General features: G+C 32.4%; 2 protein-coding genes across 2 annotated transcripts in view; one reads left to right on the top strand and one right to left on the bottom strand.

Annotated features, from left to right (window-relative positions):
- The window catches only part of LOC125871284 (F-box/kelch-repeat protein At3g23880-like), a 10,823-nt gene extending 2,411 nt beyond the window's left edge, over positions 1–8,412 (top strand). Inside the window, exons 2-4 of the mRNA XM_049551875.1 lie at positions 3,698–3,786; positions 8,107–8,166; positions 8,314–8,412. Of these exons, the coding sequence (XP_049407832.1) occupies positions 3,698–3,786; positions 8,107–8,166; positions 8,314–8,412 (248 nt within the window). The remainder of the gene's footprint in view (positions 1–3,697; positions 3,787–8,106; positions 8,167–8,313) is intronic.
- A 403-nt stretch (positions 8,413–8,815) lies between these two features.
- On the bottom strand, positions 8,816–9,994 carry LOC125871282 (F-box/LRR-repeat protein 13-like). Its single transcript, XM_049551874.1, has one exon. It carries the CDS (start codon positions 9,992–9,994, stop codon positions 8,816–8,818), a length of 1,179 nt encoding a protein of 392 aa, XP_049407831.1.
- Between the last annotated feature and the right edge of the window lie 8,123 nt (positions 9,995–18,117).

Raw genomic sequence — 18,117 nt, 5'->3', positions numbered from 1 at the left:
TTTTTAGTTCAAAAATGCACGTGTAAAGTGTTTAATTAGTTGGCAGCCATTGAGTGGCTCACTAATACACGTGGCAACGTTTGCATTTCACGCTCTTGGCTCCAAAAATCGCGTGTTTATTTATTAAAAGGTTGGATAGTTAAAGTGCTTGTTTGTGCACTATGAAAGTTGGAGGTCAAAGTTAAAATTTGAAGCCAAGTTTAAGGTCCAATATATGTATTATGCCTTTAATTTACTATACTTTTGTGAAGTGAAACCTAGCCAACAAGCTGAAACCTATGTTGTTCAGACTCTTTAAAAATGTCATCGCACAAATGTTGGATCTGTTGACACGGTGCATACAGTGATATTTTTGAAGTGTCCGAGCAATATAAACAAACTATCAAGAGGCTTGGAACCGTGAAGATTTCAGTCATTTGCCTCCAGTATGAACAAGTAAAGCAAATTCTAGCAATTATTTTTGCTCATCGTTTCAAAATTTTATGATTCTACAACAACAACATACTCAATGTAATTCTACAAGTGATATTTGGTGTGGTGATGCATACGCGGACTTTACCCTTACCTTGTGAAGGATGGAGAAATTTCACGAATAGCCGTTTTTAGAGCTGGTAAGAAAAAAAATTGTCCCCATTTATATTACAAAAAAACATTGAAAAATACTTGCTTTGTCCCTAATTACTTGTCCACTTTTGAATTGACACACCTATTAAGAAAACAATAATTGACATAGTGAGTTTACCATTTTACCTCTATTAATTATAAAGTGTGTGAATTAAAAACTAAGATTTTCAAGAAATTCTACCTTTTTCAAAATAATTAATTGATGGTATAATAGGTAAAAAAATTGTCCTTTCTTTATTTGTCAAAATGGACAAATAAAAAGGGAAAATTGGACAAATAATTAGAGACAGAGAGAGTAAATATTTTCAACACAAATAAAATTTGGACAAATATTGTGCACTTTGAAAAAGCACAAAAGCATAATGAGTTGTAGACAAAAGCATGATATTTATGTAGGGACGAGGACCATTATTTGCGGATAATATATCAAATAAAAAAAACCTTGCTTAGTTAATTAATCTTTTCACGGATAATATATATATAGTGATGGAGCCAAAATTCTACTAAGAGGTGTCAAAATATAAAGAAGTAAAATCGCATAGAAGCCAAGGAGTGTAAATATGTAATATATATACATTAAAAATATTTTTATTTTAGCTACACTGTATTTTTCCAACGAAGGATTGTCGATCGACACCCCTCTACTACATGTGGCTACGCCACTATATATATATAGGGAGAAAAATCTAACTATACAATTTAAACACCCAAATTACTCCTATATGACAGTAATTTGACTTTTCATCGGCATAGCAATAAAATCTTTACAAAACAGAACAAAACTTTTAAAAAATAAAAATAAAAACAAAAAATACGAAAATATAATAAAGGAATTAAAAAATATATTTTTTTGTCCCTAAAAATCTCTCTTTTTTAATCTCCTTATAAAATATCTCCCCTCAATATTTTTACTACTTTATCTTTTTCCTCTTTTCTAATCTTCTTCTTGAAATATTGAATAAGCAGATTCTCTTTTTCTATCTCCACCCTTTTTCTGAATTTTTTTTCTCTTTCCTTTTTTCAGAAACAATTTTTTTTTTTTAAAAAAAGAAATTTGTTTTTGAAAAATATTTTAAATTTTAATAATTTCATTTTTTACGCTACCCCTATCCCTAGCCACACCCTCATCAATTTTTTTTAAAAAAATTATTTTTGAAAAATATTTCAAATTTTTAATTTTTTTTTTTATAAAAACAAAATATTTTTGAAAAATATTTCAGGATCGAAAGTGTGGATCATGTCTTGGGTCAAATCTTAGGGTCGGATTTTGAAATGGTCGCCGGGGTCGTGTCCTAGTTCGGGTGTTAGGGTCGGGACCTAGATCGATTATCGGGGTTAATTTTCGGGTCAAAAATTATTTTCTTAAAGAGTATTTTCTAGTCTCAAGCCAAAAAAATACAAGATTTTCTAGAAAATATTTTTCATTCACCAACCAAACATTAAAAAATATTTTTCAGATAATATTTTCTACTCACCAATCAAACATGAGAAAATAAATTAGAAATCCACTTGTTTTCCAAGAAATTAAACATTTTTTAGGATAATATTTTCCTTCATCCCAAACACACCCTTTGAAATAGATTGGAATCGTAAGAGAGTTTTTATTAGAAGCGTTGAGAGGATTTTAGTGATGAGCTCTGGTGGAAGGGTAGGGATTTTCGAGATTAAATCTTCCATTGGAAATGATGGAAATTGAGAGAATGGTTTGTGAGTTTTACTTGTGCATGGGAGAGGAGCCATTGCCAATGTGGAATTGTAGAAATCACATAAGTCCTTACAAAATTGAACTCTTAGAACTCTTATGCTTTTGTGCTTTTTCAATTGCACGATATTTGTCCAAATTTTATTTCTGTGTTGAAAATATCCATTTTTCTATGGGGCAATTTTTTTATTCACTAGTAGGGGTGTACATCGGTTGGTTCTGTTCAATTTTATGTATTATTGGTGAAGTTTATAACCAATAAGAAAATGTTAATAAAACTAATATATGACGTCTCCAACAAGTTGACACAACAAGACAATAACGTAACTTACAAATGTTCATAAAATAGAAACAATAATAACTAACATGAAAAGAATTATACAAGTGTAATACAAAGAGAAATTAAGAGGAATATGATTCTTACTTTAGGTTTTGATGGTTTGTATAATGTGAAGTTGTGAACTCAAAGTCATTGTAAAGTGTGAATTGAAGGCTAAACAGCAAAGGCATTAACTAGTAAGGTATTGAGATTATATTTAATATTTATGTACGGGAAAAACAGTAAATTGCTACAATCTTAATGAGTTACGGTTTATCCAATAACCCAATATAAAAAAACCAAAACCAAATCGATAACCAGATAATTTTTTTTTATAAAATCATTAAAAATCCGTTAACCAATAATAATAAATCAATAATACTTTTTTCGGTTCTATTTATCGGTTGGTTAGGTTTTTGTCCACCACTAATTACATAGGATTCACAAAATATGTCAAATGACAAGCAATAACTCTGTAGATGTAGAGAAGGACAACACTAAACAGACTACTGATTAGCAGTAGAAAAACACTGAAACAAGTTCAGAACAGAAACAGAAAGTTAGATATTAACTGTGGAAGTAGTCTCTTCCTATGAGAATTGGGCTTATTCTCAAATGCACTCATGAAACCGGGATAGCACAAGGCCATAATGTGCTGGGTCTAAAGCTCATGTCAACACCTTGATTATTATGTGTGAGCAGTGATATTTTATTTTCCTTAAGCAGTCATAGTTCAAGTCTGAGACCACTACGACTCTGAAGTAAAAATTACTGTTTTACTAAGTGAAGGTTCAATGCAGAGCATACCTTCATTATGCATAATAGTCTTCCTTTAGCTGATATACTCTCTTGTCTAATACTTAAAATGAGTGGGGGATTGTTGTGGCATTTTAATATTATTATACTTTGCTAAATGTCATTTGCTTTCTGCCTAATAACACATCATTAGGTGCATTACTACCGTTTGGCAGTTGATGACATTTGATGTCATCTTTATAATCATTTGGCTTAATTGCCATTACTTTGTTATAACGTTGCTGAGAACGTTGTAGTGGCTGTCCGTTTTGCGGTTTTTCTGGCAGAAGATGTAATGGTTCTCCATTATCTCATTCTTAACTCCTCCATTATTCTTGCAACCTATGTAACTCCTAAGCTCATTATTTTCACTATTTACTACACCATTTATCTTTGGGAAAATGCATAAGTACCCCCCCAGCCTATGCCCGAAATCCCAGAGACACACCTAACCTTTACTAAGGTCCTATTACCCCCCCGAACTTATTTTATATGTAATATTCTACCCCTTTTTGGACTACGTGGCACTATCTTGTGGGCCCAACGCATGTTGACAAAATTTTCAAGGATAGTGCCACGTAGGCCGAAAAGGGGTAGAATATTATAGATAAATTAAGTTCGGGGGGTAATAGGATCTTAGTAAAGGTTAGGTGTGTCTCTGGGATTTCAGGTATAGGCTGGGGGGTACTTATGCATTTTCCCTTTATCTTCCTATTCATTGCTAGGAAGACTTCTTCTAGTATAAATAGTGGTGGTCTTCATTTGGTTTGAAACACACAACACACAAGAAAAATATAGAGTGCATAAAGTTTGTCAAAAAGAGAGTTGAAGGGAGGTGTTATGAACCAAGTCCAACCCAATAGGAATACCAAGATCACACAAATAGTTGTTGGGCTGGCAAGACCTATTGGGATGAGAATAAGCAATTGGGCCAGACTATGTTTGGGATCCGGGTTGATAAATACGACTTGGGAGAGCAAATTGGACTTATGCAAATTGTTGAGAAAATATCCAAGTCCTCTCATCCCCTTTCTATGAGTTCTTCTTCTCATCCCTTTCTTGTACTTGTGTTCTTCCATTTCCATTTAGTTCTTAAATTCCTTTGTAATTTCAATTACGATTTAGTGAAATGGACTTGTTGGTTGTTTGAATTTGAATTGAGTGGTGTTTGTTATTGGGTTTGTTACAGGAGGTGTTCTTTTTTGTGGAGCTTTAATTTGGACTCAACTCTTGTCCAGAGTTGTTGAGTTATACTTTGTGAAGGTTGTTGTATCCTGGAGGGGACAAGTCAAAGAGGATTACTGGACCGGTGAAAACATTTGCTGCAGTGAGCTTGAATCTCCTTAAAGAGAACGAGATATCCGTGCCTCAGCCTGAAGAGATTTATGTTTCTTCATTTTATTTCAATTGTAATCTTGTAATTTTATTATCTTGTAATTTTTCACTAACACCTGCGAATAATCCAGGTGTTTTATCTCGGTAACAGACTCATTAAATAAAGAGGTAAGACTTTATAAAACATCAATCAAAATGTATTCACAGGTTAAGCACATACACCAGCTGCAGTGAAAAGATCCTTTTTTATGTTTAAAATGATTCACAACAGTATCCCTATTACATGCTCTTGTTGTAGGGATACTAGTTAAGGAGACTTATAGTTTCTCTTTAACAGAAGCGGATCTATAACAACCACTACTCGTGTCATCGTATATAGTAACTTTGAAGTTATGTATGCTCAAGTGTCTTAACTGTATCTAATTCTAAGACAAAACTATATGCAACTTAACTTCCCTTTTCGACACACCACATACGTACTTTGAGGCCTTAAAATGAAACTACAATAGTAAATTCACACGAACTGAAGAGAAAAACAGAATACCAAATGTATTGATATTTCAAATTTGAACATATTTGACAATCTAGCCTGAAAATCTAAATAACTTTTACAAATGAAACAGTGCATTTCGAGATTAAGTGACTGCATCACCAATCCAATAAAAAATAAAATTTGTCCCTCTTTCTAATGGTCAGCTTTCCACTTTCGAACTCTACCGGATGCCAGTTCTGATTTTCCCAATCAAATTTGTAGGTTGTTACTTCTTGTAATTTATTACAAGAAGGCTTGCTTTCATAACTCGAACTCTTCATATTAATTAAACAATCCATAAAACATGAAATCATTTTATTAGTTGTGAAAAGGATGACTTTTCTAGGATGGCAATTCCATTGCAAATTCGCATCCACAAAAATCTTAGGAATTTTCTCTCCTCTACACTCTAGTGATACCAAATTTGGAGCATTGATAATATCCAACATAGGATACCCTTCCCCAGCGGAAAAATAGTACAAGTGTTCAAGAGTCGGTGCTACAATTTTAACGTGTTGATTTGTAGATGTCCTAATAGTAACTGACTTGATCCTTTGAAGATTCAACAACTCAATCTTTTCCAACCCATGATAACGCTCAAGGACGAGACTGACAATCAAAGAACATCTATTAAGTATAGTCTGAAGCATGTTATCGTCTAAACTTATAGAAGAAAGAGAAAGCTTTCTCAATGAATTGTAGTTCGCCACACCACTACATAACGGAACAAGCTTCAAATCAAAACCCCTCAGAACCAATTCTCTTAAAGATTTGGCTGCCAAGATTGTGAAAATAGGTAAGGTGTATAATGTATACCGAGGAACTCTAAATACAATATCTTTTACACCGCTCTGAAGTGCAATGTGAAGCCACTTATCAAACAAAGGAAAAATTTCTTTGGAAAAACTAGTGTCAGATAATTCAAACTTTTCTATAGGTGTTTTTTCATCCCGATATCTCTCTATGATACTATCCACTTTTTATTTTGNCACCACTACATAACGGAACAAGCTTCAAATCAAAACCCCTCAGAACCAATTCTCTTAAAGATTTGGCTGCCAAGATTGTGAAAATAGGTAAGGTGTATAATGTATACCGAGGAACTCTAAATACAATATCTTTTACACCGCTCTGAAGTGCAATGTCAAGCCACTTATCAAACAAAGGAAAAATTTCTTCGGAAAAACTAGTGTCAGATAATTCAAACTTCTCTATAGGTATTTTTTCATCCCAATATCTCTCTATGATACTATCCACTTTTTTCATATTGTCATTAAAATAATCAAATTTGAATTCCAAATTGGGATGAGTCGACCAGGCTCGTAGCCATGTTTTGGAGAGAACGCTCATCTTGGTTGCTTCTTTAAAACTGAGAAAAGAGAGTATTTTGTGAATGAGACAATCAGACAATATGTCAGATGTGGCTCTCATTGTGATTAGTTGGTTGATCTCTCTGGAAAAAGTATTAGGGTTTGTCCTATTAGGTGATTCTTGAATTTATAGCTTATGCTTTCGTTAAAGCATAATTTTCCTTAAATTCTAGGGAAAGGTCTCCTATAAACCCTAAACTTTGTGATTTATAACTAATATACCCCTTGTTAAGAAAATAACTCATATATATATACCCTTTTCATAATCCATATATAAAACTCGTTTTATCCATTTATTTTGATACGCGAGATAAGGTGAGATATCCTTGGATTAAGTTTATACAACGTTTGATTGACGGTATAAATTTATTTTGGTCAAAGAAAATAGTACAAATTAGAAGTATAATATATGTATGCCTTCCAAAAGTGTTTTATTTTAAGTAGGAAACAGAAACGGACGGTTTTCTGCTCAATTAATCAAATATCAAGACTACACTTTTCGGTTACAAACAAGTATGGTATTAAAGAATCTTGGACGATGTTTGTGTTTGTATTTAAGGTGCCTTTTTAGTTTCAAATTTCTTATGTTTGGACAAAATTTCTTGTTGAAGGATGAGTCAATCAGATATCCAAAGTTTAATAAGTCAGTCTTGTTTCTGCCTAGTCAATTTGCCTTACTTTCTCCGGTTTTACAAAATGAACAAATCATAAACACAACAATATTCAGATGGACACATATAGTTGATATTTTCTCTTTGATCAGAGATAGGTTGCCTCTAAATCATTTGGTATCAGGCATTCATACAATCTTCAAATTCGTCTTTCATCAAATCATACAATCTTCTGATTACGGATTGCATCTTCTTGCAACATCTAGACTCACATCGTGTAGTTCAGACGGGCAAACTTCCTTTCAAAATACCTTTTTCTGCAACAATTTCCAACTCTTTTTAAGTGTGAGGAATGGACGGAAATAAGGATTGGTATGGTGCTTGACATAGTCACCCACTTTCTCAAGTTAGTTGTCACTTTCTCAAGTTGAGTTGTATAATAATGATTTCGTTATTATACAACAATTCCCCCATTCCAACAATTGGTATTACATCTAGCTCATTTGTCCCTCGAGTCAGAGACTGAATTATTTTGAGTGTGCTGATACAGAGAACTGCAGCTTCTATTTTATCTCTTAAAAGATACAAAATTCACAGATATCATAAGTCTAAAACAGAACATATGCAACTTAACTTCTCTTTTTTATACTCTGCTCTGTGTCGAAGATGTTTGATTCAGTAGAACTCATTGATTATATGTTACATTCACCATTTGCGCTAAATATTACTAAGTAACCCTCACTTACAAATTTTTTTGCTGAACGGAATAGACAAAGCCATATATATTTCTTTCAGTTCTGTTATCTCAAATTTGGTAGGCTACAGCTTCAACCTATTCTGGTGCTCTCAATTCTGATTTTAATTTTCAGCAACGAGAAGTATAAAGTAAAATGAAGACAAATGCACGACAAATGAAAAGGTGATTGTCTTTCTGAGACACCCATGGAATAGAATGTTAAGAAAGTTCGTTAAAAGAAAACCAATGTTGGCATCATCATGTAATTGTGGAACAAAAACTGGTGCAGCAACTTTTGAACATAAGTTCCCATAGACAGGGTCTCACTCAGAACTCTACTGTGAGCGGAATGTTTCAAAATGGGGACGGGAAATGGCCTCGAGGATAGGGGCACATATGACTTACCAAAACATCTGCTGAACGACATCTATAAGTGGTGCAGCAACTTTTGAACAAAACTGAAGTCTATTCAAACTGTTAAGCATACAAATACTGAAGTGTTACAGCTCTGCTTATATCTTAAAGCTGCATAAGCTGGTTCATGAACTCTTTTTAGAGAGACATGAAAAAAGATTAACTAAAGTGCAATTCTATACTCGTGTGAAATAAGAGTTTTCATAGCAATAGAATGAACTACATCACCACTATAATGTAAAGGAAACACCAAACATACTTACTGTCATTCTGTATATCAAAAATAGAATGAACAACATCACCACTATAACGTAAAATAAACATCAGAAACAGAAAAACAGAACACCAATTTGCACATAAAAATAGAATGAACTACATCACCACTCTAACATAAAATAAAATTTCTCCCCCTCCTTAAGGATCCTTGTTGCCCGCTCCTCACTTCTGAACTCAACAAGCTGCCAACTTGAATCTAATTTGTAGACTTTCACTTCTTTTAATTGACTATGCAAAGACTTGCTTTCATTAGTAGTAGAATGACTCAGACTCTTCATATACATTAAACGGTCCATGAAAGATGCAATTGTTTTACTAGTTGACTCAAGGATGAGTCTCTTAGGATAACAACTCCATTGAAAATTAGCATCCACGAAAGTCTCAGGAATTTGATCTCCCTTATACTCTAGTGACACCAAATTTGGAACATCAAGCATATCCAACATAGAAGACTCTTTCGGAACACTAAAATAAGACAAGTGTTCAAGTGTTGGCGCTTGAATTTTAACACGCTGCTTTCTACCTTTCCAAATGGAAATTGACTTGATATTCTGAAGATTAACCAGTTCAATCTTTTCCAACCCATCACAATAATCACATACGAAACTGACAATCAGAGGACAACTATTAAGTAGAGTCTGAAGCATTTTTTCGCTTAATGTAACAGAAGACAGAGAAAGTAATCTCAAAGAATTGCAGTTTACGACTCCGCTAGATAATGAAGCACGCTTTAGATGACAACCCCACATAACCAATTCTCTTAAAGATTTTGTTGCCAAAATTTTGAAAATAGGCAAGCGGTATGATGAATATTTAGGAACGTTAAAGGTGAGATCGTTCACACCATTCTGAAGTGCAATATCAAACCACTTATCAATCAATGGAAAACCTTGGGAGGAAGAATCAAAGTATGATAATTCAAACTTTTCTATAGGGATTATTCCGTCCCTATATCTCTTCATGATATTATCCACTATATCTAAATTGTTTCCGTAATAATCAACTATGACATCTAAATTGGGATGAGTCAACCAGGCTTGCAGCCATGTTTTAGAGAGAATACTCAGTTGTGCTGCTTCTTTAAAACTAAGAAAACAGAGTATTTTGCGAATCACGCATTCAGGTAATATGTCAGCTGTCTCTCTCCTTATAGTCATACAATTGTTCATACATACCTTAGGAACCTGTTCTTCTACTTCGGTGCTGCTCAAAAACTCGGTAATCAGCTCTTTGTCTCGCTTCTCCACTTCCCACTCAAGTCTTTCGGTAGATTCAAACATTCTTAGAACCAAAATTTTGTCCTCAGTTACTTTCTCCCTTTAGAGATTTCTACAATACATGTTCTTCCATTTATAAATATTGGTATACATAATTCAAAGAGAGAAGTATTGAAAACATCTTAAACGTGATGCAAATTATTATTTCATCCCTGAACTATTATGGCAGCCTTAAAAACACCCTCTTACTTTACTAACCTAACTTAAATACACCCCTAAATTCTCGTCAAGTTTAGGATGTTTTGGACACTTCTCTCAACTTTTTACTATGAGCCTCCAACAAAAGGTTGAGACCACTTATTATGTCATGTGGCAGATCCGGGTGTTTAGTTAGTCAAGTAGAAGAGTGTTTTTAAGACCGACCATAGTTTGAGGACGAAACTAACAATTTATGTCAAGTTCAAGGTTGTTTTCAATACTTCTTTCTAATTTAAAATTTTTAAATAAGGAAATTAGTAGTATAAGGCAACTTGGACACTACATGTGAATATTCAGAATTTAATTAGGATTATAACTCTGTTTTCCTGTAATATGCTTTAAATAGTTTAAACTAAAGGTTTTATTTTGGCTTTAAACAGTTTAAACTAAAGGTTTTATTTCAGCGTGACATAAATTTTACCAAATTAAAACCTATAAACTCCCAGGCACAACCATGAAGAGAGCACAAGGACATTGCAGAATGTATGGTTGTACAATAATAAGAAGAAGAATCATAGTAAATATCAACCAACAGCTGATATATTGCCTGAACTTGTTATTCATAAAATACTCTCAAATCTTAATTATGTAGAAGCATCACGGATAACAATTCTCTCCAAAACATGGCTACAAGCTTGGTTGACTCATCCTAACTTGTTATTCGTAGTTTATTCAGGGACGGAGGAAGAGGAGGAATGGAGGAGGAGAGGTAAAATTGACACCGATATAGTCAATAAAATTATGAAGAGATACAGAGATGAGAAAATTCCTATAGACAAGTTTGAACTTTCCATGGACATTGTAACACCTACAGGTTATCTTTCCCTTTCGATTGATAAGTGGCTTGACATTGCTCTTCAGAATGGTGTAAGAGAAGTAGTCACTACCTACTAGTCATGTGGGGAATTGTCATTCTTTGAGAAAGCTTTCTCTAAATAATGTAACTATAGATGACAACATGCTACAGGGTCTACTCACTAATTATCCCTTGATTGACAATTTAATCATTCTCCATTGTCGTGGGTGGAAAAAGTTTGAGGTGCGGAATCTTCAAAAGATTAGGTCACTTAGCATTACGATAAAGAGTGAACAGCTTGTTAAAATCCAAGCACCAACTCTTGAACACTTGTCTTATTCTATTTATTTTTTGGGAAAATTGGATATTGCTGAATATCCGAATCTGAAATCTTTAGAGTTATTTGGCCCTTGTTATTCAAGAAGGGTTAACACTGGCAGAAGTGAATCCTTGAGGGACCTGAAGATTAATAATTTGCTCATTTGTTATTGTCAGAAAATTGAAGTAGATGCTCCAAATTTGGTATCACTCGAGTATGAAGGAGATGATATTCCGCAGCTTAAACTTGCAAAAGAATCAAGCAATTTCAAGAAGTTAACTCTTAATTTCAGCAAATATTCTTTGAATGATGGGTGGTTTTGTCGGTTGATGGAATTTCTATTAAATTCGGAATTTCTATCAGATTCTAGCTCTTGATTTCAAGTTTCACTGCATATTTACAGTTGTGATGGGATCAATATGGAGTATTTGAAACAACACTATAGAATTGCTATCCCACAAGTGAAAGTTTCAGATGTAATTATAGAGTCAAGAGACGATTTCCCAACATTTGTGGATGCTTTGTTGTGGTGTTTTCGTCCTAGGAGACTCAACATATCATCATCATTCAAAATGATTATATATCTCATCAATCAATTACTATATAGGAAGAATTCGAGTCATTCTACTTCTCATGAAAACAAGCCTCAACTTAATCAATTAAAAGCCTACAAGTTTGACGGGAAGAATGGGAGTTGGCATCCTGTGAAGCCCGGGAGCATGAAGCTGATAACCGGGGACCCTAACGAAATGGAGAAATTTTATTTTTTATTAAATTGGTGATACAATTGCAAATTTTTGCACAGAGTGTCCCCTCCTTGTGATATGACAAAAGTGTTGATAATATTAGCTCAAGGAATTTCACCACTTCCTCTGCATAACATGAGTAATTGCCTTCATTTAGTGAATTATCTCTGCATAGGACCGACCTCATTCGAGAAAAGCACTCCCTACCAAGGATTGTTCCGTAAGCCCAAACCTAAGACTGCACCACATCCTTTGGTGGTATGCATTCTCCCAACTTACTACCAAGAATAATGCCTTTTCCTAGAGAAAGTACATGCAATAGCCAATCTTGTAAGCATTTAATTAATATACTGAACATCCAGTACCAGAAATGTATATTGCTTACCGAGCTCATTTTTGGAGATGGCGCTCTCAATGGAATTCTTTCCATTTTTAGTACTCTAACACAAAATATCTAGACAAAAACTCATTTATTATATTGATATTTCTTTCCTTAATCTAGTCTTTTTTATTAGTATCATCTAATTAGGAGAAAAAAAATATTTGGTAAAAAATCTTCCTCATTAACCCCTCAATGAATTCTATAGGTATAATACCCTATATAAAAAAAAATAAGGGCATATATGTCATTTGGTACTGTTTCAAAAAGAAATAAGCTGATTGGTTGTTATTTTGACCCAATGGTATTGTTTAAGAATAAAATTTGGGATAAAACAAAAGAAAAAAAGAAAAGAAAATGGGGATTAAGAGGGGCTCGCTGCGTACATCCGGGACAAATGCAGAAAGAAAAGCAAAAAGTTCAGATAAAGAGCTTAGAGGGGATCTGAGGTTAGTTTTGTTTATTATAGTGTGAATTAATCATCAATGAGGCTGTTTAGCGGGATCTGAAGCACCTATTTAATATAAACTGACAGATTGAGAGTCTATCATGAACCTTGAGGATTGGTTAATTAGCCTAAACGAAGAAAGTAATACGAGATTATCATGATGTGATTATAGATTGATCGAGGAAGACTAATGGATTGCTTGAGGTGACAAGTTTGGTATCTCAACAAGAGTACTGTGAGTAGTAATCTTACCACAATTTGTATTTCACAAATTTCATGATTTTTACATGGTTTATAAAGTAAATGTGTTACCGACTGTTTTGAACTTGCATGTGGGACATGTCTTTTACAGGATATGATACTAAAAATATTATTTGAGATGATCTCATTCTTACAAGATATGATTACTGTTATTGAAAAGGTTTTACACTTATTTGAGAAATAGTACTTTGACAGGTGATTGTTAAACTTTGAAAGGATATATGATTTGATAAGATTTAAATGGTCTGTTCGATTTTGAAATGCTTCTACTGAATCACAAGAAAAATATAAATGGGAGTAGACCTTGATGAATCCCGTAGCTAACGACGGGTACGTTAGACCTGGTGCACCTTGTAATTACTAATTACTGATAAAGCCCTTGCTAGTGGGAAGGTAGAACTAGTGTACTATTACTGATATCCCTCGAGTAGGGATCTACTGATATGAATATTTAACTCCTTTATGAGGAGTTCACTGTTATTGATTACTTCTTAAAGAGAAGACCACATTGATTACATGATTCATCCTTGGAAACCTCCCAACTATAAGATTTGATATGGAAATATTTTTCTGAGTTACTATTAAGTATTTACATTGATTTTTGCTTATATGAGGCACATAAGATTGAATATTGTATTGTTTCTGAAAAGGCATTATTTCATCATTTTGATTATTATACTAGCATGTTTTCTGACTTGTCCCTCATTAAAATGGTTGTGGTTAAGTATTATTACTCACTAAGCTATATGTCTCACTCCTCGCTAATTATTTTTACAGAGATCTCAGGTGGTATTGAAAAGGATTTCATTAACTAGAGAGTGTGATTTGGTAGCATCTGGTGAGCCCCGCATTGCTTCGCATGGCAAGAGAACTATTAATTTGCTATGGTTTATTTAGTTTCTTTAAAAAAACTCTTGGAGTCGCTCCATTTGTCATTCCTTTGATTTGAGTCATGATTAGTCCTTCGTATTGTAGTCAAGTGACTAATTTGGAACTTCTTTTTCGTAATTTGGAGATGAATTGGGTTTATTGCGTGACAATTAGATCACTGAAGGATATTATGTTGTGGCTTGTAGTTGCTATTGGTTATGTTGTGAATTTCTGAGACAGGAAAAATTCGTGATGGGCCTAAAAACAAAGGAAATTCTGCCCGATTTTCTGTAGATTTATGTTAAGGCTTGCTTTGGGATTCTTTCCCTTTAGCGCCGGTCACGGACCTAATTCGGATCGTGACAATATGGATAGCCTAATAAAAAATCTTCCTAACTAAACAAATTAGAAGATCAATTTTTTGTAGTAATTAATAAGATTAATTAAGACAAAAAATAAATTTCATTCCTTTGAATGTTTTTCTTTCCATAAATACATAACAAGTCTCAATATATTTCTCTTATTTAATAAATGCCATCAAAAACACCTGAGATGAACAAATTAAAACTTTTCAAAATGGTTAATCACTCCTTAGTAGAGATCATCTTCTATTTATTTATCATTATGCCTTACAACATTGATGCAGAGAAGTACGAGGTGCGAATTTGGAATTTTCTTAATACTCATGAGCCTTCTTCTCAACTAGAAGTTCATTGTGCATCTGGAGACGACGATTTATCTAATTTCTAACTTATTTTCTCATGTTTGGTTGGTGAGTAGAAAATATTTTTTAATGTTTGGTTTGGGATTGAAAAATATTTTTTAGAAAATATCTTGTATTTTTTGCTTGAGACTAGAGAATACTCTTTAAGAAAATAATTTCTGACCCGAAAATTAACCCCGATAATCGATCTAGGACCCGACCCTAACACCTGAACTAGGACACGACCCTGACGACCATTTCAAAATCTGACCCAAGACCTGATCCACACTTTTGAACCTGAAATATTTTTTTTAAAAAAATAAATTGATGGGGGACAGGGAGGGGGGCGCTGAGGGGCTGGCTGGGGGTAGGAATAGTGTAAAAAAGAAATTTTAAAAATTTGAAATATATTTCAAAAACAAGTTTAATTTTTTTTATGAGGGCGTAGCTGGGGTAGGGATAGCGTAAAAAAATGAAATTATTAAAATTTGAAATATTTGTCAAAAATAAATTTCTTTTAAAAAAATTGTTTCAGAAAAAAAAGGAAAGAGTAAAAAATTTCAAAAAAAAGGGTGGAGAGAGAAAAAGAGAATATGGTTATTCAATAATTCAGGAAGAAAATTAGAAAAAAGGAGAAAGATAAGGAAGAAAAAATATTGAGGGGAGATATTTTAGGAAGAAAATTTAAAAAGAGAGTTTTTTAGGGTCAAGAAACGTTTTTTAATCCATTTATTATATTTTGGTATTTTTTGTTTTTATTTTTTTTTTATTTTTATTTTGTTCGGTCTTATAAAGATTTTATTGCTATGTTACAAGTCATTTTATAGATGAGTAATTTGGGTGCTTAAATTGTATAGTTAGGTTTTCTCTACATATATAGTGGCATAGCCACATGTATTTGAGGGGTGTCGACCGATTTTATAAAGATTTTATAATTGATGAGAAGGTTGATTTTAGTTATATGCTCATAGCATCATAACGAATCAAATATATACCAACTTTTTAGTATCACCAAGTTAATTTACACGGTGTACAATGTGGTGTAACCTTTGTGTCAAGTTCAAATTTTAATAACTATAACAATTAAAAATAATTGGTGGATTTGTTGGTTAAAAAATAATGGTGATTTGGATTTAAAGTTGCAATATGTTATATTGTATATATTTTGATGTATGATATGACTAATTTTTTGGTGATATGTTGGATTAGAACTATAAAAGATATTGATTTTTAATTGATGATAAAATTGATTTTAGTTATATGTTACAACCCTATAATACATAACACCATAATCTAGTCAAATATGTACCAACTTTTTAGTATCATCAAATTAATTTACATGGTATACAATATGATTTAATCTTGGTGTCAAGTTCAAATTAATTTAATTCAATTTTACAATAATTAATAAATTATACCAAATTATAACCAAATAAATTTAAAAAATAAATAATTACATTGATGATAAATGTAATTTTTTATTATATGTTCCGGCTTACATTCATGTAAAAAATGTTTTTTTTTTTAAATGTAGGGAGAAGAATAAAAAAGAACAGAGAAATTTTTTGAAAAACAAAAGGAAAAATTGTATGAAATAGCAAACTATTAATTGAAATTAAATGTTATAGCCATAGTTTGTTTTATTTGTAATTCGCAGCAAACATTTCATGTTTTTGCCATCTGACGGGACCCATAACCCATTCGGTATACAAATACAGATTTTTAGTTTGTTTATACAAATTCAGTTTGTTGTTTGTATATATTACCCATTCGGTATACAATTGTTTGTATATATTACCCATTCGGTATACAATTACTATTTTTTAGTTTGTTTATACAAATTCAATTTGTTGTTTGTATATCGAAATATACAAATACCGAATTCAATTTGTTGTTATTTTTTAGTTTGTTTTATACAAATTCAATTTGTTGTTTGTATACCGAAATATACAAATATTGAATTCAATTTGTTGTTTGTATACCGAAATATACAAATACTGAAATATATGATATGTATACCGAAATATACAAATTAATAGCCATAGCAAACATAAAGTTTGATAATAATCGCAATTATACAAACTATAGTTATAGCATACAAATATGATTTTTATGTTTGTTAAACCTAAAATTTACTCAAAATACAATGGGGTAGAAAATGGTAAATAAAAAAAAAGGAGAAAGAGACGAGTGAAGAAAGAGAGAGAGAGAGAAATAGGAAAGAGAAAAAATTTAGAAAAAAAAGGGTGGAGAGAGAAAAAGAGAATCTGCTTATCTAATATTTCAGGAAAAAGATTAGATTAGTGGAGAAAGATAAGAAAAAAGATTAAAAAAGAGAGATTTTTAGGGACAAAAAAGAAAGATTTTTTTAATCCCTTTATTATATTTTGGTTTTTTTTTAAAAAATATTGTTTTGTTTTGTAAAGATTTTATTATTACGTTGGTGAAAAGTCAAATTAGTATATATATAGTGGTGTAGCCACATGTAGTTGAGGGGTGTCAACTGACAATATTTCATCAGAAAATACACTATGTAGCTAGAATTTTTTTTTTCTTTTATGTATATATATTACATATTTACACTTCATGGCTCCTATGCGATTCTACTTCTTTATATATTGACACCTCTTAGTAAAATTTTGGCTCCACGACTAATATATATATATATATTATACGTGAAAAGATTAATTAACTAAGCAAGATTTTTTTAATTTGATATATTATCCGCAAATAATGGTCCTTGTCCCTACGTAAATATCATGCTTTTGTCTACAACTCATCAGACTCTAAGGCAATATGTTTTTTTTATTCTTGCAACTCATTCTGAAGGCCTCCATTCGAATTTGGCATGGGTAGTATCACCTTTGTGCTTTTTCAAAGTGTACATATTTGTCGAAACTATATATCTCATGCCAAAATTTAAAAATATTGTTCTCGTAAAAGTTGTTTTTTTCATGTAGGAAGTAAAAGGACAAACAAAATCTCCAAGCAGATGTGATGTAAATGCATGTGTCCATTAAATATGCAATGTCTTTATTCCAGAAACAAAATTGAACAACCCTCGAGCAAAAAATAAATAAAGTGGAACTCTTTCTGGTCATTACTTAAACAATTGTGTCCATTTGAGCTTCTGCAACCTTCATTCCTGTTGTCTCCTCAGTTCCTCTGTTTTCCCTTGTGTTTGTTTCAGTCGAAAAAATTAATGAAATCGTCCTACATCAAAAACAACTCTAACAAGGACCTAAGCTAAAATTTCCAAGTCCTTGGTGCTTCTTTGTTTTTTACACTGTCTAGAGTCATAACTTCTGCTCAATAAGAGAAACAATTTCTACCATGAAGTTGAAGACAAAACTATTGTTACATGAAAATAGAGCATAAGGGAAAAAGACTAACAAGGCAACATAGT

Source organism: Solanum stenotomum, chromosome 7 (genome assembly GCF_019186545.1).
Source record: "Solanum stenotomum isolate F172 chromosome 7, ASM1918654v1, whole genome shotgun sequence".
Classification (NCBI taxonomy): domain Eukaryota; kingdom Viridiplantae; phylum Streptophyta; class Magnoliopsida; order Solanales; family Solanaceae; genus Solanum; species Solanum stenotomum.
Note: the sequence above shows the minus strand (reverse complement) of the source record. Positions and strands in the feature narration are given on the sequence as shown.

Excerpts from the sequence above, each read along its gene's own strand:
- LOC125871282 (XM_049551874.1), bottom strand. The coding sequence starts at position 9,994 with ATGTTTGAATCTACCGAAAGACTTGAGTGGGAAGTGGAGAAGCGAGAC.